Genomic DNA, 21,545 nt, shown 5'->3' on the forward strand with positions numbered 1-21,545 from the left:
GTGACCAATTAGAACGTTAAGATTTCTCGAAATCTTGATGTTTTAGAGTTATATTCTATGATAACTATTGAAACATTTATTATTATTACATAAATGAATATTATATTTTTATACATTTTTATACTATTTAATTTTCTATTTATAATTATTTAGTATTTCTTTAAAATTATTCTTTGTAAGCTTAATACTTATATAATTAGATATACTTAGACGTATTATATAGTCGGCGTAGCTTAGCTATAGATAGACTAAATCGATTAAGAATTTACTACTACTACTATACTACTACTAAGCTTAATACTTCCTCGATTTACTTATATAAATAAATCGATATTTAATAAATAATATAAAGAAGTAAAGTAAAATCTTCTAAGATTCTTTTGATTTCTTAGAATAAATTTATATTCAAATTCGTTAATTAATTCTTGAAAAAAAGATTTCCGGAGATTATAATATTTTAAAAGAGTAGAAGGTAGTAGGGTCATAGAATCAGCCTTCGTAAACACTATAGAAATATTATTATGAAAGTAATATCTCTATGTTACGGGAGCTGCCTCTAGGGTCACGTGGAAGTGTCTAGAGTTCTCTCGAGGTGGTTTAGACTAAACTTCAAGTAGGAATTCAATAAGGTTGGTAACTGGTTGCAATTCTCGTAACTATAGTAATGAAACTAATGATTGTTCTTGAGCACGAAGCTCCATATTATAATGAAACTCATTCTGTTATATAGACCTTCGTCCTCTGGAGCCCCTGGGATCCGTATGCTCCTGGAGCCCGTAGCTCCCCAAGGCTCCCTCACGTGACACGCGAATGTGTCATGTGATGTCTGTCGTAACACTCTAGCGGAGAAGAAAGGAGAGAGACTCTAGAAAGCGTTTAATGTAATATATAGGGAGTATAATAGAATGAATAGAAACTAACTATTCTTTCTTAAATTATATAATAAAGAATTATAAATATTAGCTATAGGAAATGTCATGTAATCTGTACGTGTTTATCCGCGTATAATATTAAGAGATTTAATTATAGAATACTTTAATATAATTTCTATATAAATCAAATCGTAATTAACTAAAACAATAACTAATAATTACTATTCTAAAACTTAATAATCACTATCTCATCATTATTAATACTCTAACGTAGATATATATGATTGATTTCCTATATTAATACTATTTTTATTATAATTATAATTTTCAAAAAGAATTAGAATAGATAATTCTTTTTCAAATTCACCTTTAAATAATATTTAAACTATTTAAGTTTTCGAATTCTTTTAAAAATATTAATTATTTTTAAAGAATTTAATATAATATCTTATATAAAGCTCTTTAAATCTCCTTCTTGATATTATTCGAGATCATATTAGTAAAATTAATGTATACAATATCTGTTTATTTTCTTATTATCAATAATATTCTTACTCGCGTACGGGCCCCATGTCCCGGCCGTAACTGGCGGTCTAGGGGGATAGTTTATCTTGGGGTTTCTGAGCATATGGATCCAGGAACGCCGTGGAATTTAGAAATCATCATTTAGGTTATATCTTGGCAATGTTGGGCTAACGATATCTTCCCGTTTCTTAGCCAGGCAACATGGAATCTCATTATGTGATCTTCACTTCGTCTCGCCCAAACGTGGTTTAGCGTTCTTTGCAAAGACGTCTTGGAGATAGAGTGGATTTTTCAGAGGGTCTTAGAATTGCTGCTAATTATTACTACTGCTGTATTTTCTCGGTTAGTGCTGCTCACTTTGAGGATGGCTTCCTCGTGGTTGCAAAGCTGTGTCGCTTATTAGTAGATTAGCACCATCGTATTTATAGTTTATATCTCGTGTGGAGAGATTTAGTATAGGGATTCAGGTACGAGTGGCCCTTGTGCTGCTTGGCTATGGGTAATCCCGTCGTATGATCGCATGCCTAGCAATCGTCTTGACCGCGATAATATGTCTATAACTTAAAGGACGTTCCCCTTTAATATATATTCATCTGTGAACTGTACAGGCCCCTCTCGGTATTCTCAAAGATGCATTTACAATCTTTTCTATATGTTGCCGCTGCAATTCCTTTGAGTATTGCTGCACCCACAACTGATGGCCCAATAAAGAGAGCAGATACTACATTCGACTATGTAATTGTGGGCGGTGGAACCGCAGGATTAACAATAGCCTCACGACTCTCCGAAGATTCGGGGACTACAGTCGCAGTGATTGAAGCTGGAACATTTTACCAGGTAGGTACAAACAAATATCTCCACCACGAGACCACACATTAACTAAGAACATCTAGATCACCAATCCCGCGCTCAGCTCAACTCCAGCAGGAGATTCCTTCTGGGCAGGTTCTAATCCCTCTGATACCAATCCGCTCGTCGATTGGAAATTCGTGACGACGCCTCAAGCTGGTGCAGCCGGCCGTTCCATCTCCTACGCCCGAGGCAAATGTCTCGGTGGAAGTTCCGCGAGGAATTTCATGATCTATCAACGTGGCACCACGCAATCGTATCAGAAATGGGCTGATGCAGTGGATGACCAATCGTATACTTTTGACGGGCTCTTTCCTTACTTTCAAAAAAGTGTTCGGTTTACTCCTCCGGGAGCGAGTCGGGCTTCTAATGCATCTGCGGAATATAGCGCTGTGAGTATATTTTCCCTCAATTCTTCGTGGAAATTACTGATTGATATCTCTAGTCTGCATTTTCTTCTTCGGGAGGACCCCTGGAGGTTTCCTATGCTAATTATGCACAACCTTTCTCGAGTTATATGGAGGGATCCCTAGGCGAAATCGGAATCAATGATATTCAAGATTTCAACACGGGATCGCTCATGGGAAAACAGTATTGCAGTTCTACTATTGATCCTTCCAGTCAAAAAAGAGAGTCTTCTCAAACAGCCTATTATGACTCCACAGTGCAAAAACGCTCCAATCTCAAAGTCTATTCACTCACCACGGCACAAAAGGTTGTTTTTGATAACGACAAGAAAGCTACCGGTGTTGAAGTCACATCACTCGGTTTCCTCCCATACACCATCAATGCCCGAAAAGAAGTCATTATGTCAGCCGGCGCGTTTCAAAGTCCCCAACTGCTCATGCTCTCGGGCATCGGCCCCAAAGAAACACTAGCGAAATGGAACATCCCAGCGATATCTATCCTCGAGGGCGTAGGTCAAAACATGTGGGATCACGTATTCTTCGGTCCCACCTATCGCGTCAAAGTGCAAACATTAACCAGACTCGCCAACGACCTCATCTACACCGCCGCACAATTCATAGGCCCCTATCTAATCCAAAAAATCGGGCCCCTCACCAACCCCATCTGCGACTATCTCGGGTGGGAAAAACTCCCCAGTTCCCTGCGCAACACTTTCTCCTCCTCCACCCTTAGCGATCTCTCTCAATTCCCTCCGGACTGGCCCGAAATCGAATACCTCTCCGGCGCCGGCTACGTCGGCGACTTCGCCAGTCTCCCCACCACCCAACCGCGCGACGGCTACCAATACGCCACCATCCTCAGCGCGCTCGTCGCTCCCCTCTCCCGCGGAACCGTCACTCTCGCCTCCACCTCCGCCTCCGACCTCCCCATCATCAATCCCTCCTGGCTCACCTCCCCCACCGACCAAGCCGTCGCAGTCGCAGCCTACAAACGCACGCGCGCGGCCTTTTCCTCGAAATTCATGGCCCCCGTACTCATCGGAGAGGAGTATTTCCCCGGTCCCTCCGTCTCAAGCGATGCGCAGATTCTCGAGACGATTCAAAAAACGGTACATACGGTATGGCATGCTTCGTGTACGTGTAAGATGGGTGTTCAGAGCGATCCCATGGCGGTGGTGGATAGTAAAGCGAGGGTATTCGGCACGAAAGGCTTGAGAGTTGTGGATGCGAGTGCGTTTGCGATTTTGCCGCCGGGGCATCCGCAGAGTACGGTGTATGCGCTTGCGGAGAAGATTGCGGCGGGGATCAGGAATGGGGATTAGGATTTGGTGTGGCGATGGTGGAAAACAGGGTGGTGGAGTAAGGGTGTATGGTTTCACTGCGTAATTTGACAACCCTTTCACATCTGCCTCCTCTATGTATAAACGCTTACTCGAGACCTGTGTAATCTACACGTCTGAGTAAAGCCTTAATTTCATGTATATATTTATTACCATAATCCTTCTTCTATATAACGCACATTATAATATCCTATTAACTATCAAATGATTTATCAATTCATTAAAAATGTGCATCACAATTTCGATAAAAGAGAATTGCATATCGATCAATACTTATAATCACAGCAGACCTCAGAAATCCAGCATCTGTGACGAGAAACCGAGATTGGCAAAGTATCAATAATGGAGGAAAAGGAGATGTAGACCAGAAGCGAATGCCAAGGAAATAATAGCGTAGTATTGAGATCCATCAGGCAAACAAAAATCATACAGATGAGTTCTGCATAGGCAGGCACTTGACTGTTATAATATGAAACCCTATTTCTAGTCCTGAAGTAAGAGACGATTGAGTGTGCAATAGTGTATCAATATCTTTGTTCAAATACATTGTATGTTCTATTCATCATATATAATCCGTATGTCCAATTGCTATTGTATCAACGAAAACATCCACCGTGCTAAAAGTCAGGTATATTGTTATACTTGCTCTCTATAGTCTCTTCGCGTATAAAAACTTTCATAATTCTCTATTCATCATCATCTTCTATCGCCTGCTCTAATGGTTCTCCTGGCTTTGTGAATCTACCCGCTTATTAGTATACTTTCCTGAATCGCCCTATGAAAAATTGGTAAAAAACTTACTTATTGACTACTCTCTCGATACCATCCAATCCCATCTTTAAAGTCTCCATGGTTGGACCGTAGGAGAATCTGACAAAATGGTGACAAGGACTATCAAACAAATCTCTTCTCTTACTTGGGTTCAAGTCGAAAAAGATACCAGGGACGACAATGACACGCTCCTCGAGACATGCTTGGAAGAAGTTAAGACCATCAGAAATCGCAGCTGGGAGTCCTTCAAGATCTGTGATTTCATTAGGTTAGCATTTTGGTGTCCAAAATATGTTGGCGTTGGTTGACTTACCCAACCACAAGTAGAAGGTACTGTCAGGTACTTCCTTGATCTTGAAACCCATTTCACGAAGACGGCTGATAACATAATCACGCTTGTCACGGAAATGACTTTGCAGAGCCTTCATTTCCTCTCTAACCTTGTTAGGCTCAAGCATAGGAATAGCAGCCTCTTGGAAAGGAACGTTGGCACCACCATCAAGGTATGAACCACATGAGCCGATGGCTTTGATGAATTCCTTTTTCACCATTAGTTAGGCTAGCGATGTTTGAGAGATAGAGAGCAAAACAAACCTTTGGTCCAACAATCCACGCAATTCTCCATCCAGGCAATCTGAAGCGCTTGGTGAGACCATCAATGATCAAAACATCATCTTCATCCACGTTTCCAACATTCTCAGCGGCACTGATTGTGGTGCCGTCGCAATCACTGGTGTAGTTATAGCCTCCATAGAACTCATCCATAATGAGAGTGGCTCTATCTCTGCAGATATCTTGAATTTCAGCAAGTTCAGGGTTCTTGACAACCTTTCCGGTAGGATTTCTAGGATTTGAAGTCAAGATAACTGAAGTACCACGAGAAATCTCCTCCTCAATTTTGTTAGGGTGGATGTGGTAACCATCTTCTCCAGAGAGAGGGGATGGAATTGCGGCAAACTAATCGAAGTAAGCTTTCAAGTATTCTCATCACTATCTGGAGAGAGGGGGGTGACTTACATTCTTGAATAATGACAACATCTCGTTGTATGCAGTATAATCAGGAATAAAGAAACCCAAGTAAGCATTATTCAACACTGCAGCAATTCTGATCAATCCAGCACGTCCACCTGGAACAATGCACACATTCTCCCAAGTATATTGACTTTCTTTACCCGCTCTGTGATGAACATTATACAAGTTTGCAACAGCAGCCCTCAAGCTCTTAATACCAGCTGTAGGTCCGTACTCTCTGCCTGCCATTGTGATATCGATGCTCTCGGGACGCTTGAAACTACCAGCAATTTCGTCGTCGACTTCAGGAGCACCCTGTCCAAGGTTTGCCCATTTCTCAGGCTCCTCAGCAAATCCATGCTCATAAGCTCTTTCGGTACACCAGACTACACCAGTAGAGGCACGGGTTGGATCGAGTCCTGCGTGAGTTTTGTGGCCTTCGTGGGCATTACGGAATTGCTTGTGAATCTTGGAATCCATTTCTTCGTCATGGTCAGTTCAGTTCTAGATAGCAAGTGAATCAACAGTGCGACTTCCTCTATATGCATAGAGAGATCTGAATATGATAGTACATAAACATCTTTTACAATTTCTGCCCCGCAATCCCCGGCATTTTTTGAATCTCCCCCGAAATTGTGCCGTTCAAAAAGAGCTACTGCTCCAGAAGAAGATGGTTATATCTCAGAGAGATGCCATGGCTCTCTGGGATTATAGATGCTTTCTGTGAGAAACGTTGAGAAATAGAGTGAGGAACTTACCATTGGCAGAAGGATCATGTGTAGAGAATCTTCTGTTTGGTTTGGAGGACAATCTTGGAGCTCCAGTGGACCTATTCATGGAAAACTTTCTGTTGTTAAACGCCATGTTGTCTATTGTTTCTTCTTTTTCTGATGTGGTGTTGTATGTGATTCAATCAAAGGTCGAAAGCTCTTCTGCAATTCTATAGACAACGAGGTTGTATTCGTATGTACAGGTCAGTACAAGGCTGAGGTGAAGTGAATGAACAAGAATGACTGAAGGGCACCGTTCTTCTTTCTCTTTCAGTAGGAGGGAGGAAACCAAGCTCTTAAGAACCAGAGCGGAGAAAGGAGAAGGAAAGTGGGGTGTACAGTCCAGTTGGAGAGAAAATGGAGCAAGTATATCAAAAAAAAAAAGGATCAAAGTAACAAAAGTTGGGTTGATTGGGTTCTCAATTCTGCCGTTATGTGTAAACTCTGACCAAAGAATTAGTGGTCGCGGGGCGATGACCAGGGGATACAAGGGAAAAGCTTGTTTTCTTCCGCCTTATCGATTACGCAGCACAACCCGAATAAAAACGAGAATGAGCCATTTCTCTGGAATATCGGTGTAGAATCTGTAGATAATGTATCTGACGCTCCATACACCGTTCTTCATATGCGATGTAAAGCGTTGCAACAAATAACGGTGCCATGAATGTCTCACTTCTGACATACGAATTTAATCTAAAATCTGCCGTCTTCAATCCAGGCCAGGTACCCTCTCTCGAGCCTCTACAGTATTGCTCCACTGTGAAAGCCCCCGAAGCCCCCCACGAGACTAAGAGATCTAGAATGATTGGTGCCACCAACAAATATATCCACCCAGATGCTGCATCACGAGCCCGGGATTTTTGGGTATCTGGAATCTGGAATCGGGATACGACCTCAAGGCTAGTCTATCCTGCAAAGCGTAGCGAATCGCTTAGTGTAAATATCGCGTGCAAAGGCGATCGTCACCGTTGGAGGAAGGCAAATAGCTGCTGCCCTTAAATCAACTTTCTAATAAGTTTAGAGCCATCAATAATTTATATTGAAACAAGTATAGTAAAGTACATTTTGATTCTACAGGTGGATCTACGAGGATGAAAAAGAAACTAATAAAGACAAGGAACTATTCGACGCTTAAGAAATATCAGCTGCTGAAGCATCATCCTCTAGCATCTGCTTGAAGGAAAATGGTTCAAAAGGTATGCCATCTCCCATGAAATGCTTGCTCATAGCTTCGACCCAATGCAAACGAAGACTGTGCAACATTGCACTAGTACCTTCCATAACAACCAATACGGCAATTGTGAGGAAAAACCACGCGGTGAATGTTACCACGACCATGAAGACACCTGCAACACCGGTCATATGAAGACCGATAGAAAGCGTCATATCCCACAACACAACGGAAAGTTGTTGATGCGCAAGGGACAAGGCCCAGAGACGAAGGTATGAGGCGGTGTGAGACACACAATTCAAGCAAAATTCTAGGGAATGTTAGTAACGATCAAACTATGAGAGTAAGGAAACATACCGATTGTATGGATGACCTGATGAATCATAACTTCGGAAAACTCAAATTCTTCATGTTCTTCATCTCCAATGTCTTGTGTAATCATAGCAACACCTTCACCTTCGCTATTCATACTTACTCTACCGTCCAAAGTGTGGTCATCATCATCGTCGCCATCAAGTGCGCTAACTCGGGATGTTTCACCAATGCCTCTATAGCCTCTTCCTCGTGCTTTGTTGTGTTCCCATCGAAGATAGAATGGTTTGAGTAGTAGTAAAATTGGCACTTGGACGACGGCAATGAGAACAAGGCAGATTTGAACAAATCCTTGGCCAGAGTAAAGCTGCTCTTCAATAGTTCCGGGCGACAAGAACATGTAGATCAACATATTCAATAGACCTGGAGGCGATTCGCCAATAGCCTGCCAGTCTATCGACCATTTGTAGACAATGGCAAAAACAAGGTAACCAAAAATAGCTTGGAAGAAAATCATACCTGGGACGAACACGCCCCAAATATCGATAGGAGTCTTGAAGTGACGGGCATTGATATAGGACAAGCACAATGAGTAGGTCATGTGGCACCAACCCATCAAGATACTCAACTTCATCTTGTAACTGTTGGTAAACAGAAGGTCGTTTTCCGTATCATGCCACATCCAGTCGAGGCCGAAAGGATATCGGTATCCTGTTGGCTCTTTCAGATGTGCCTCGATAGAGTCGGGGTAATTCTCTGACCAAGCCCAAGCACTTGGAAAGAATGAGAACGACTTGGAGAATACATCATTGTAGATAAGACCAGTGTACATAGAGAAGATACCCATCATCAACATGATGTATCGACCATAGAAAGCCATTGAGAAAAGTTCATCGCGAACTTTCTTCAATGATTTCTCCCAATAGATCATAGCCGAAGCTGCGCATACCATGATAACACCATGTCCGAAATCACCGAACATGACGGCGAAGAGGAATGGGAAAGTAACGATAGTTGGGAGACCAGGATTGACTTCTTGGTACTTTGCTGTACCATAAGCATTGATAATCGTTTGAAAGCCTTCCGTGAATTTGTTGGTCTTCTGGTAGGTCGGAGGAGTTTTGTTCGTCCTAATCTCATTGATAATCGAGGGTACAGAAAGGCCTGCTCTATTGTTGACATCGTGCAGAGTTGATTTGATCAAAGGCAAAGAGTTGGAGGGGCACCAAGCCTCAGCAATCAAAGTCTTCCTCGCATGATCGTACGAGAAAAGGTTCAGTGTTTGATAGACGGCCTTCTCTTTCTTGATAATGACCATCCAGGCGGCCAAACTCCGTGCAATTTGGGTGAGTTCGGCGTCAAGTGTTTGCTTTGTGTTACGGAGAACGCTACCAAGATCGCTCAGACGAGTGTTAACTTCATGGATTTGATCCCTACGAAGATCGCTGTTCTCATCCACACTGTAAAGATCCGCACCAAGAGATTCCGAGATCTTCCTAATCTTAGCAATAAGCTCCTTTCCATGTGCGAAAATGACAAACACATTTTTGTTGATGGCCTCGTTATTTGTGGGATCAACAATGGGTTCTGAAATCTCCGATTGATTCATGTAAAGATTACCTCGAAGGGTTCTCCACAAGATACGCTCGAATGCTGCAATACGATCCCGGGGAATGACACCGGACACGAACCCAATATTCATACCAGAAAACGACCGCTCGGCGTCTCCATTTTGGTGTGATTGTTCTATATCCTGGAGGAGAGGAGCATCGTCGTTGTCGGTGGAAGCTCTAATTTCATCCACATTTCCGTGAGCTCGATCGAAGAAGGACCCAGCCTCTCTTAAAACCCATCTCCATTCAGTAAGCTCTACCTCCCGCTTCTTTAAAGTTTCATAGCTGTCATTCAATGATGCAATTCGTTGCTCGAGGCTCTGGCTGCGATCGGAAAGCTCGTCGATTTCGGTGGCGGAAGGAGCGGCTAAAGTTTCGATGTCAAGGTCTAGCTTTCTGAGGGGGATTCCCGCTTTATCCATTTGGGTGTGGAAGTATCCTAATCATCAGTTAGTATCGATGAAACAAGAGATAGAGGTTGGCACATACGAAGCTGTCTTTCAACATTATCGAGTCGTCTTATCTCCTGAGTGAAAGTCCGTTGAAAAGCAGTAACGTCGGAGTTGAGCTACAAAATTCATTAGTAATTCATCATAATCTGATAGATTTGACACATACATCTCGAAATTGAATTTGCCCAAGCTCTCCCAATGCGTTTACAATCTCGCGTCCAATTTCGTTGGCGATGTAGAGTTGGACCAAACTCATGTCCGCTGAGCGGAACATGGTGTCCTGCGACGGTGCCATAATGAGAAGCTTGGGAATGATCCCTAGATTCTGTTCAGGCAATTATGTGAAGCTTCCCAAGCAAGTTGAGGTAGGTTTGTAGGATTGATTATGAGCGTTGTAAAATGTTGGAAGATGCAAGCACATCATTAAGCTTCGATACCTAGCGCCCGACTGCGTCCTGAGCTAGTCTATCACGTGATACTACACAGCCTTTCAATTCACAGTGCAAGATCTATTCTCGAACCTTTTCATGATTTGGGCTGCGTATACAACATCTGGTCAAGTCTCTCGATATAACTATATGATACCTACTTGAGATTCCTTTTGCAAGAAAAGGTAAATCGCCCGGGTTCATGACCATTAACGAAGTCGTTTTGTTTCGAACCAATAAGGCAATCCTTTCTACGCCATGATTTCTGCCATTATTACCGTTCTGTCACAATCGTCATTGTCTACGTATATATATCTCATCCCTACACCCATTTTCCAATAAGGCTCAAATTGGACTTGCGTGTAAGCAAAGAAGAACATCACGAGAATCCGATCAACGGTGGACGAACCACAGAGCAAAGGTATAGAATTTACTAGCGATCAGAGCGCCGATGACCATTGAATATCTTTGACCAAGCAATCGATGATTTGCCGTAGAAAAGGGATACGCCAAAACTTTCAGTGTTCATGATAAGCAAGGTATTCACGTTAATAAAGCAATCTTGTTGGTTGCAGACAGTCCTTTAAATTGTCTGGTCAATTCGAAGATCGACAGGTTATTGCTTCTGTGTATGGATCCAATAGTGTCATGTTTGTCAAGTAATTAATCATTATTGAACATTGGCGATGGTATCCCAAAGCCATCTTCTGAATGCATCAGTAATTTCGGGCATCGTTTCTTTTTCCGAATAGACATTCAGGCGCTATCTGGAGCCTACCTAGTGACATTGATTGATGCAATGCTCATTGCCAAAACCGAGACTTCAGATGTATGCGTAAAGTATCCCCATCCCTCGTTATTGTCGTGAGTATAGATTCCACCCGCCCAGTAATTCCATCTTGCTGGGGCCGACGTAAAAGCTACAGAGGCAAATGGAAGAATTCGAAGCTGGAGCTGCTGGAGACTAGGTAGGTACACATTGAGTCCCACGGTAGGAAACCAGCCACAGCTTGACCTAAGTCACAAATGTTGTAGGCAAATGACATGACAATGGATACCCAAGACGCATTGCTTCTTGTTGTGGGGTGATTCTGGGTAAACTGTTATATCAAGAATAAGAGTCCCTCCACTACCAAAGCCTATCAGAATGGTGCCGAATGCCAAAGAGTTCCATGAGGCCATGAAGCCATGAGAGTAATGCGCGTGATACAATCAATGCACGCTCGTGCACAGATGGAAAGCGAAGCGTTTAAAGCAAATCGCGGACCCAAGATATCTGCAGTCAGGCCCTAGTGTAGAGCCATAGAGCTCCTGTTAACATACATCGTACTAACATACACTGTGATTGTCAACGCGCAGGAGTGTGCAGGACTATAGCTGTAGGCTGCATGTACAGCAATAAGGTAAGTGCACATAATCCATGGCTGAACCTCGATTAGCCTCTCGTGACGACTGTTCCTTTCTCACTGGCCAATCCAAACGTCCTTGAGTTTGTGTTGTTGTCGAACTTTAAGTATAGCGGAGCGATCGTAACTTCCCGAGGTCCTGCTTGAAGATATACTAAAAGCATGGTTCGACTCGGGTTAGACGTGATCAACTTCCAATGCTCAAAATAGCAGCATCCAGTGCAAGATGCGAAAGCTTTTAAACATTTTCCATAACCATCTTGTCTTTGATTCCGTGGTTGGTTGTTCTATATGCTAGGGATTTATTACTTTGTACATAATAAGGAATAATAAGTATGTAGCTAAAATAAAAAGAGGAACTCGCTAATCTCAGTACCTGCCTCGAGCACACAGAGAGAGAGAGAGAGAGGCTTGAAAGACGACCTAAAGAGCCAGGCTCGCCAGGTAAGGTACGTACTTTGTCCATGTCCATGTCCCTTAATAAGGCCCACTTCCAATTTCCCTTTCATCGCAATTTTATCAATAACCTTACACTGTAATTGTAATCTTATACCATTCACCAAATTCAACATCATCATTCAGTCTTACCACCAAAATACATATCAACAAACTGCTTACCTTCCAACGATCGATATCATTTATTCGACGCATCTCATAATCGTTCCCTTTTCGTGCAAGGACGAGAGTATTCATTACACCACTCATGATAGCTCCATACATATAGTTGCATAGCATACTTAAGGTGGATAAGCCCCTCTTCTGTCAAGACCTGCAGGGAGCTTAATGCCCAAGCAGACAATGTCGTCAATATGAAGCTGGATTTTCTGAAGCTGGGTACTTGGAAGCCGGGTACTTGGACGCTGGGCTCTGTCGCCTATGTTTCGACTTTCGTCATCCTCTACGTTGCAATCGGAGGTCTACTCTTCGTTACTCCTCTCGATACCGTCGTCCAAGCCCAAGCGAATAATCAAATATACAATACTTTTGTAATCCTTTCATGCTATGGTGTCACTCTATTTTCGGCCTTCGTGCTCTTCGCGACGCGGCTTTACACAAACAAGGAAATCATAAAGGCGATACCGAAAACATGGATTCCTATCGAAGAAGGCGATGTCGAGAAAAAAGTTCGAAAAATGATTGTGGCGAGCCTGGCGAGAAGTGCTACACTAGCATGGGATTCACGACCACGAATAGATCAGCATGCGACTACACTAGGATCGACGCAAGACACACTAGGTGAAGCGACAATCGCTGTTGAGAATAGTCGCTCTGAGCGGGAGATGGACGAGAAAGGGTCTCATAGATCTACAACTGGCTTATCTACAAAAGAACCCGTTTGGGGTCAAATTTCCCACGATGGATGGTCTTCTCCAACCGCCGCGGTTCTGCCAAATCTGCAGTACATCACTGTAATTCTCGAGTTACCTCATTTGATTGAAGCAAAGGCCGTATCTTTAGCACCCCCTGACCCACAATCGACGTCTCGACCGCCCATGCCTGATCTCAGAGCAGTGGATATCCTCCAACGACCCGCGGCGATGTGTTTGCGCGACTACATCGGTCATCTATCTGGATTTGGCGTTGTCAACGATTCCTCAATCGCCACAACTTTTCTGTCAGCCTACGAGTACGCTCGATTTTCCTCTAACGCTATCAGCGAAGTCGAATTTCGCGATCTGATGAAACATTTCGCAGAACTTCTTCGCGGTATGGAACCACTCAGTCCTGCGATAATGATGAGTCTAGCTATCGACGGCCAGGAGAGCGATATTGACGGCGATGCGTCATCTAGTCCCACTCCCACAACACCACAAAGTCGTTCCCTCGCATCATCCTTGAGGAGTGTTAGTATACGTAGTGGCAGTGAAGGAACCATCCGAACAGCGCGTTCTCACAGACTTGGTACGGATCATACAACGCCGAATCGGTCACATGCTGGTACAGCTTTTGTTGCTCCCCGAAGCATAAGACCTAAACTACCTGAGTCGCAAAGACGGACCAGGGGATTTTATACTAGCAGCAGCTCAAGTTCCAGTTCTAGTATGAGATCTATAAGCCAAACAAGCGTGATTAAGCTGAGCAAAGTTCAAACTGGAGAGTCCTTACCTTATGAGTTAAATATACCCAGGGTGCGCTGAAATATCAGTTGCCTTTTCCTTATCTTTTTTGAATCCTTATTAGCGTTGGAGTATGGGCTGGAACAAATGGTCTACAATAGGCACGGGAAACGTCTAGATAAATTCCTCTAATCTTCAATGATAATGTACAATTACTAAATTACCACATGCGAACTCTCCAATTTGTCTTCGCCTACCTCAACGTCTTCCTCAATCTGACCATCACAGCAGAAAGCCTGTCATTTCTCCCTCATAGAAATTAGATCCTCGTGGGATATGAAGAGGATGTTATGGCCAGTTCCACTACTCATCTCCGATCTCGATCAGCAAATTCATAAGAACATGGCGATTAAATCCAGAACATCATTGTCGGAAATGCCAATGAGTGCTTGAAGTACTTTGCGGCCGCTGGATCACCGAGTATGAATTTAGTTGAATCTATTTCCAGATGTATTTCAGCCTCAAAAGCACTTCAGCAATTATTATTTTCTGTCGATCTGGCTTCAGGGGCTAGTCGTGTTTAGATAATCCGCAGCTATGATGCTCAACGGTCTTGCATTGCGCATGCATGACGAAGTTTACAAACAAAGCCACGTCAATGTGAGATCAAACAGGACACTTCTACTGGAGAAGAAGCTTCGCTATGGAGGCGGAAGGACAATGTTGTGCTGCCTTGGGAACACGTGGGGTTAGGGATACTTCTTGTTCCCCGCGAAAGTTCGTGCCAGCTGAAGACAGTAATCCCGGATCCGTGGAGGCAAGCCCCGATATCCCGAGTGCAGTCAGCCTCATTGCTAACCATAGCTATATGCATAATTAATGGTACGAGGAACAAAAAGCCATTATTCGTTGAGGATTCTTGGCCGAAGTTTCATGTGTGTGGTAATCGTGTTGCTTGGGGTAATGAAGGGTAAAACGTGGTGCAATCGCAGTCGTATCCGATGATCTTCTGCAACCATGAAAGAAACATGGCAGCCATGTGGATTGAAGGTGTTATTGTATATCCGAACGCACTAAACAAGTTTCAACCAGTTTCCGATAGGCTGATAATTCGGGCCTTCTTCTAAATACATCAGCACCGTTTATTTTCCTGGGGTCATAGCATACATTCATCTCAACTTTCTACGCCTCTTTCTCGCGCCTGCATTTCAGTGCCATGCCCGATTATTGCGAGGCGTGGCTCCAGGCATCATCGTAGCGTTCGAGATACTGTCTCATGTCGACTGTATGAGCTTCCATACTTTCCTTTGCTGACCAATGTTCATATCCCGGGTTAGGATTTATAGGGTCTGCGGCGTATCTTGACGCTCTTCCAAATGAGCTACATCCTTCATCAATGGATTGCGAAGGGGAAGTGTCTTGTGTTTCGTGATCAGGTGAGCTGGATTTCGATCTCGATTGCGATTCCACTTTCTCCTTAGAGGTCTTAGAATGAGAGCTACTTTGAGAAACGGTAAATGTTAGTGAGTAACTCCTGTTATCTGGTTCAACTGATTTTGAGGAACGAACCTTTTGACAGATGGGTGGTTGGTCTTGGTAGACCAAGTATCGGAGTGAGCCATTGTCCTGGATGGAAGGCTTATTAGAGCTTATGGGTTCAAGCACGTGAACAAAGACAAGACTTTAATAGTCAAAGTGTTTGTGTGTACTTCAGAGTCTGGTTGTGAATCAAGTATGGATGGCAAGAAAAAGCATCTCAATGAAGTGGGAAACGATCAGAATTTATACACTCCAGAGCCTCATAGCAAGAACAGATTCATACCTTTCATGGTTTGCAAAACCCCCATACGACCCAGTCTGGTCTTGCATCGAGTATCTGTAAGCAAAAACAAGACAGTTGGTATCTCACAACAATTCATTTGAACCCAAAGTCAAGCATGGTAGATTGATGATGAAACCAGTACTGAGCTCAAGGATTATTGTGGGGTCGACGTTTTAAACAGCTCTCAAGTGAGTAATGGAGAATAGAAGTATTAAACCCTTTTACTCAAATCGACCGTTGGAGGTTCCTCACACTCATCAGCCAGGGTCTAAATAGAGACTGGCGATTGAAAAGTTCCCTGACCTTGCCATCACTTGCAGTAGTAGTCTCCGAGGACAGATTCCAGAAAGCCTTAAAAGGTTCGGCGCTCAATGAATCCTTTCGGACATGACTTCCTTCTTCAGTAATACGGAAGTGGTTTTCCAACATTCTTGCATGGGTCAGAACTTCGAATGTATGGATGCATATCATCCGGCCAATCAACTCAGAAACAACCCTGCTAAAATGGCGTATCTATCGATCCATGCTACTGTGGCGGCTCTATCGATGCATATCAGGTACCGCAGTTTCTAGAAGCCTTCCATACGTTGTGTTTGGATGCATCGTTCACTAGGATACATATCATCAAAAGCTTTTCAACAAAGCCCCTTGCCAGAGGATAGAGTTCCGATTAATGAACCATCGTGATGTTCGGCTTGGTTAGTGTTTCCATACACATTGAGTTTGAATTCTACAATGATGTCGAGTTCACATCTTTCCTACAAAAGCCAAAACTTACCAACTTTTCGAGTATCAATACCGAATCTATACGAACTCTGCATCAAAGTATACCAACTGCAGCACCCAACCCTGGGTATCAAAACGCCCTCAAATGGTACGCACCTACAGCAAACGAAAGCCGACCCCTGCGTGTACATGTACATGTGCATAGATCAGCGACCGCGGTAATGTTATTTTACTTTACCCTGACAATCGCCATCCCTACAAATTGGCTTTCATGCCAAAATTTCGATGCACTATGAGGCTATTTCGACACCTTTGACATAAGTCGTTAGTAGTCAACTGATGGATGAGTTACCCATGATACCTTTCATCCCTGGTGGCGTTCGCATTGCTGGCTACCTATCTATTTTTCGATTGGCAGACATGGGTAATGCATATTTTGTTTGAGCATTGAGTCGTGATTTTCAGTTCTAAATATGAATGCTACGATAAGTTAGTCTGTGTGTGTTGGCATGGCTGTATCTACAACTATACGTACTTCCTGGTCCCTGAAAGAATTTTGGTTTGTTACTAGTCTTTACATTTCAGGTCGCCATCCGAGTGGTCGGAATATTTCTACGTTAATGATATGTATGAAGTTATAGAGGATTCGGGCTTTGTCAACTCTATCCAAGAAAGGGGGGTAAGGGGGTCAAACCAATCTTGCGAGGAGAAGGAATCAAGCGCAGAATACACAACTACATTATAGACTTCGTAGTATCGTCTTGAACGTTTATACAGCTTTCTCCACGGAATGTCTTCCAAACCAAGTAATCAATCTAGATAGCTAGCCACCTATCCCAACTATTCAACAACCCAGGATGAGCATGGATCACAGCCCAACATCACACAACTTTAAGCCTCACCATCCTTCAATAATCGGCGACGTCCCGCTACATCTCCCAAAAAATGCAAGGCCTTCCAGAATAACAACAACTCGTCACATTACTCTATAGCCATGCGACTCCCTCATGCTGTATCACGGCAATATCTTCGCAGCCACGAGGCTCTCATGCACGATTACTGTGCAAAACAATTTATATTTATCCTTTTATGTAGACACCACGCTGGCCATACATAAAATCCCCAGTAGTGACGGAATCCCCGAGTCTAACCTTCGTTTTCAAGATTCTTTGGTTGTCTTGTCGGGGTTTTCATGAATCTTGGGGTTTGCTACGGGTTTCTTGTTTAGGAGTTTACGATTGTATCTATCCAGTGCTCTCTCCCCGCATCATTACTTTTCAAGTACTTTCTATTACTCAGCGCATATATCCTCGGGCTCGAAAATCACATCTTAAAACACCATTCATCGTCGATATCAAAATGATCACTCTTCCCCAAGACATCTGTGCCTGTATACGAGCAGAATGATGGAGTAACTATTCGCAGTGGTATCCTCGCCGTTAAAATGCTCTTCACCAATCCACAGCAAACCCCAAACCTCGATTGCGAACGCCCAAGCAAACAGATAGACATCAGCGATAGCTTTGCACGAGGAGCAAAATTGCCAGCTAGAGTTAGTATCCGGAGTGGATATTACATACTCGTTTCAGCTTTGTTGTTAGTGGTAAATTTTGCTGTATATATCGTGTATATGATATACATGTCAGGTATACATACATATTGTATACTAGGTGGAATTCATAGCCTCTTGAATAATTTTGGAATATGCAGTAAATCGAATCGGTTGGAAATACTAGGTAGGTACAGTAGCTTTTACCTAACCAATCGGGAATTAATCCTCATATTTCGATTAGGTAGTTATGAGATCTATTGTTTGTTATTGGATTGGATTGGATTGGATTGGATTGGACAGACGAGACAAGACAAAACAAGACATAGCACATCATTGATATTCTATAAATAACCTACCAGTCAGTATCTGTATCATCTCATCCCATCTTTTTTTATTTCTTATCTCGTCATCTCGTCATCTATAATTTGAAACATCTTATATCATATTTTTGATACTTCAATCGATTTGGTACGTATGCTCATACACATATACAGAGAACATACATACATACATCGACCCCATATTCTATATTCCAAATCTCTTGCCACCATCTGACCTCAGATACACACTGCACACTTCCATAACCAACTCCTCGCAAGTGTACCATCTCGGTCTCGGTCTCGGTCCCTCCCCTTTTTCTTCTGGAAGGTATAATCAGAAAATAATCGTAAGAATAAAAAGGAGAAAAAAATACATAAACCACTTACGGTCCGCACCGTAAAATGGGTTGTAGAAGGGATTTCGGGGCCGTGAGATTAGATCTTGGACCCCGCGATTGGTGATGTGCGGTGTGGGTGTGTATTCTGAGATACGAGGGAGAAGGGGGGGTATACGAGGGTGGAGAATTTTCTTTGTTTCTTGGGGGTTGGTTAAGATGGAATTTTTTGCTTTGTTTTTTTTAGTTGGATGGAAATGAAATGAAATGAAATGAGAGGGTAACTGGGGTTGTATTGGAGTGGATCGCATTGGGGAAGTAGGCCATAGGCGAGGAGAGAAAGGTTTGGACCCCAGCTTGTTTCGGAGTTGTAGAGTTTCAGGGTGAGATTTATGTATGTATGCAGGTACGGTTTGGACGTCGGTGGTGTTGGACAGTCTACTGGGTAGTTTACTAAATGTCTTTCTTACTTGTGGATGAAATATTCGGATTTGTGGGGGATGAGAATGAGGATGAGGGAGAGGAGGTTATTGAAGTTATTGAATTACTAATAATGCTAATGCTAATGCTAATGCTGAGATCTGAAAGTAAGAGTGAGAGTTAGAGTTAGATACTTATGCAGGTACGGTATGGGATGGATAGTTAAGTGACATACAATCACAGCAGACGATTCATATTTATTCATCATTAAATTTCATTATCTTCGTACCGAAACTCCAAATCGGATAAATCAGATATTGTAATGTAGTACATGAAAACAGAGCTACGAGCTTATGGGATCGCGACGCTCTTCTTAGAAAACTTTCCTTTGGGCATTCCTTTCGGCTTCTCGGCTGTTTTGTTCTCTGCGGGCTTCTTGGGTTCTGGCTTTTTCGCTTCTTCTTCTTCCTCCTCCTCATCATCATCATCATCGTCCTCCTCCTCCTCTTCTTCTTCTTCCTCTTCCTCGGAAGATGATTCTCTTGCGTCAGATGAAGTTATCTCTTCAATCACATAACCATCATCATCCTCGTCATCATCAGATTCTTCCTCGCTACTGGACTCCTCCTGTACAAGTTGCTTTTTCGTTGGTTTTTGCTTTTTTCCCACCTCTTTCTTGGGAGTTTGTTGTTTTGGCGTCCCAACCTTACTCTTACTCTTTGTCGTCGTATCACTCTTCTTGGATTTCGAGTTTTCCTCTACTTCTTCGTCTTCTTCCTCCTCCTCCTCTTCGTCTTCCCCCTCGCTACTCGTATATTCTCCACTAGTGTACTCCTCACTTTCAGTATATTCTTCCTCGCTATCCTCCTCGCTATCCTCCTCGCTTTCCTCCTCATCACTCTCCACCTCCTGCACAATCCTTCCTTTCCCTCTACTCTCCAACGCATCATTCGCAACTCTCGCCATAATCCCATTCAACCAATTTTCCGTTCCCTTCCCCACCCCTCCCTTCCCCAAATTATTCCCCAACCCATTTCCATTCCCCACCACATTCTTACTCGGCTCACACGTTATTCCCAAAATCGTTCCCTTTCTCCTACTTCCCCCCTTGTTCGTATTTTGGATTGGTTTCACAGTAGGCCCCTGGACTTGTACCCATCCTTTCCCCTTTCCATTTTTCTCATAGATACTTCCATCTTCCAGGACTCTCCTTCCCTTCCCATCCCATCGTCGTGTTTCTTCAATGATGGGTTCTCCAAGGCGTTGAGTACGCTTCGTACGTGTAGTGCCGTCTTTATTGATGGTTGTTTTGGTTTGATATGCACGACCCCAATCATCACCCGATGCTGTAGAGGAGGTAAGGGCAAAAGATGCCGAGGTATTTAATGTCAAGGGCATTTTGCGATAATCTTTCGATGAAATTTGTGTTTTGTTATCTTTGTGTAAGTTTTGGGGAAGAAAACTAGCAAAAAGAAAGTTAAAGACAAGACGACCATTTGGATGTTGATATATAAAAATAAAATCAAAAACAGGATGACGAGGGATTTTGACGTCATAATGTGAAGTCATGATCACGTGTTCGCTGCCACGTCGTCTTTCGCGATCATGATTCAGGTTCTGTTGCATTCATGGCTTGATTTGATGTAGGTATTTAATATGAAGGGCGAAGAACATGTGGAAATGAAGCATTACCTGGGTATTTACCTCAGACTCGACTTTATTTGAAGTAACAAGCAGGTGACCTTACCTAACTTTAGAAGTTCGCTACGGAAACCATCAACCGACCGTTTATTTTATCGCGTGTACACTTTCTCGAGACTGTCTGTACTAAACTAATCCAAATAGTTTTCGACAATTGATCTTGGCATGTCACAGACAACAAGCAGTAGTGCGAAGAAGAGTGCCGATGGTTAGGTACATTTTTCGGCTGCAGGAACCAAAATACCTGGTACCTAGGTATGTCGCCCGATGCTTGTTAGATCCAGCAAACACGGTACATTTCCAGACGAGAATCGCAAAGCTCGAATGTCGAATGTCGAATCAATTTCTACAAGGAGGTCACTTTGACGTGATTGTTGATGAAGTTTGTACTTGTTGTGCTTGTTGTTTCTCTGAGTTGTTTCTTGGCGCTCATTGGTCACACTCGGCACAGATATTCTCCTAAAAGTCTAGATACCTCCCCCCTTCGTCTTTGCCGTCGGATCCGGTAATAGAGGTAGTCGGGAAGAGAGGGGAATGTAGGGGAAAGAGAGAGGGGAGAGAAAAGGGAGAGAAGACGGATAAGGCGGAGAAGGTAGGGCGTGTGTATTAATCTGCAGAGTGGGGGTTTCGATGAGTCTAGACTGTAGTACTCGGTCTCCAGTCTAGATTGCGATCCGGATGGTTA

At 43.1% G+C, this 21,545-nt stretch overlaps 7 protein-coding genes across 7 annotated transcripts; 2 read left to right on the plus strand and 5 right to left on the minus strand.

Moving 5' to 3' along the window:
- Positions 1-2,027: 2,027 nt before the first annotated feature.
- EAF01_002729 (uncharacterized protein) lies at positions 2,028-3,975 on the plus strand (the record flags this gene model as incomplete). Its single annotated transcript, XM_038910982.1, has 3 exons — positions 2,028-2,234; positions 2,291-2,638; positions 2,692-3,975. 3 exons carry the CDS (start codon positions 2,028-2,030, stop codon positions 3,973-3,975), a joined length of 1,839 nt encoding a protein of 612 aa, XP_038773904.1.
- A 513-nt stretch (positions 3,976-4,488) lies between these two features.
- Positions 4,489-7,123, minus strand: EAF01_002730 (uncharacterized protein). Its single transcript, XM_038910983.1, has 6 exons — positions 6,534-7,123; positions 5,782-6,257; positions 5,359-5,721; positions 5,078-5,303; positions 4,795-5,017; positions 4,489-4,734 (listed from the first exon to the last, which is right to left on the minus strand). Exons 1-6 carry the CDS (start codon positions 6,637-6,639, stop codon positions 4,680-4,682), a joined length of 1,449 nt encoding a protein of 482 aa, XP_038773905.1. The 5' UTR covers positions 6,640-7,123; the 3' UTR covers positions 4,489-4,679.
- Positions 7,124-7,549: 426 nt separating this feature from the next.
- Positions 7,550-10,512, minus strand: EAF01_002731 (uncharacterized protein). The gene is made up of 4 exons (XM_038910984.1): positions 10,260-10,512; positions 10,131-10,209; positions 8,074-10,080; positions 7,550-8,026 (listed from the first exon to the last, which is right to left on the minus strand). The coding sequence occupies exons 1-4, from the start codon at positions 10,386-10,388 to the stop codon at positions 7,677-7,679; spliced, it is 2,565 nt and encodes an 854-aa protein (XP_038773906.1). The 5' UTR covers positions 10,389-10,512; the 3' UTR covers positions 7,550-7,676.
- A 2,224-nt stretch (positions 10,513-12,736) lies between these two features.
- On the plus strand, positions 12,737-14,065 carry EAF01_002732 (uncharacterized protein; the record flags this gene model as incomplete). Its single annotated transcript, XM_038910985.1, has 1 exon — positions 12,737-14,065. One exon carries the CDS (start codon positions 12,737-12,739, stop codon positions 14,063-14,065), a length of 1,329 nt encoding a protein of 442 aa, XP_038773907.1.
- Positions 14,066-15,208: 1,143 nt separating this feature from the next.
- On the minus strand, positions 15,209-15,606 carry EAF01_002733 (uncharacterized protein; the record flags this gene model as incomplete). Its single annotated transcript, XM_038910986.1, has 2 exons — positions 15,209-15,485; positions 15,554-15,606. The coding sequence occupies 2 exons, from the start codon at positions 15,604-15,606 to the stop codon at positions 15,209-15,211; spliced, it is 330 nt and encodes a 109-aa protein (XP_038773908.1).
- A 3,003-nt stretch (positions 15,607-18,609) lies between these two features.
- On the minus strand, positions 18,610-19,424 carry EAF01_002734 (uncharacterized protein; the record flags this gene model as incomplete). The annotated part of the gene is made up of 4 exons (XM_038910987.1): positions 18,610-18,725; positions 18,792-19,200; positions 19,288-19,320; positions 19,395-19,424. The coding sequence occupies 4 exons, from the start codon at positions 19,422-19,424 to the stop codon at positions 18,610-18,612; spliced, it is 588 nt and encodes a 195-aa protein (XP_038773909.1).
- Positions 19,425-19,510: 86 nt separating this feature from the next.
- Positions 19,511-20,557, minus strand: EAF01_002735 (uncharacterized protein; the record flags this gene model as incomplete). Its single annotated transcript, XM_038910988.1, has 1 exon — positions 19,511-20,557. One exon carries the CDS (start codon positions 20,555-20,557, stop codon positions 19,511-19,513), a length of 1,047 nt encoding a protein of 348 aa, XP_038773910.1.
- Positions 20,558-21,545: the final 988 nt, after the last annotated feature.

Source organism: Botrytis porri (genome assembly GCF_014898465.1).
Source record: "Botrytis porri strain MUCL 3234 chromosome Unknown BPOR_003, whole genome shotgun sequence".
Lineage (NCBI taxonomy): Eukaryota > Fungi > Ascomycota > Leotiomycetes > Helotiales > Sclerotiniaceae > Botrytis > Botrytis porri.

Excerpts from the sequence above, each read along its gene's own strand:
- EAF01_002730 (XM_038910983.1), bottom strand. The coding sequence starts at position 6,639 with ATGGCGTTTAACAACAGAAAGTTTTCCATGAATAGGTCCACTGGAGCT. Across the intron at positions 5,722-5,781 it reads TGTTGTCATTATTCAAGAAT|TTTGCCGCAATTCCATCCCC; the intron begins GTAAGTCACCCC and ends TACTTCGATTAG. Across the intron at positions 4,735-4,794 it reads ATCGAGAGAGTAGTCAATAA|ATTCACAAAGCCAGGAGAAC; the intron begins GTAAGTTTTTTA and ends ATAAGCGGGTAG.
- EAF01_002731 (XM_038910984.1), bottom strand. The coding sequence starts at position 10,388 with ATGGCACCGTCGCAGGACACCATGTTCCGCTCAGCGGACATGAGTTTG. Across the intron at positions 10,081-10,130 it reads TAATGTTGAAAGACAGCTTC|GATACTTCCACACCCAAATG; the intron begins GTATGTGCCAAC and ends ACTGATGATTAG. Across the intron at positions 8,027-8,073 it reads TCAGGTCATCCATACAATCG|AATTTTGCTTGAATTGTGTG; the intron begins GTATGTTTCCTT and ends AACATTCCCTAG.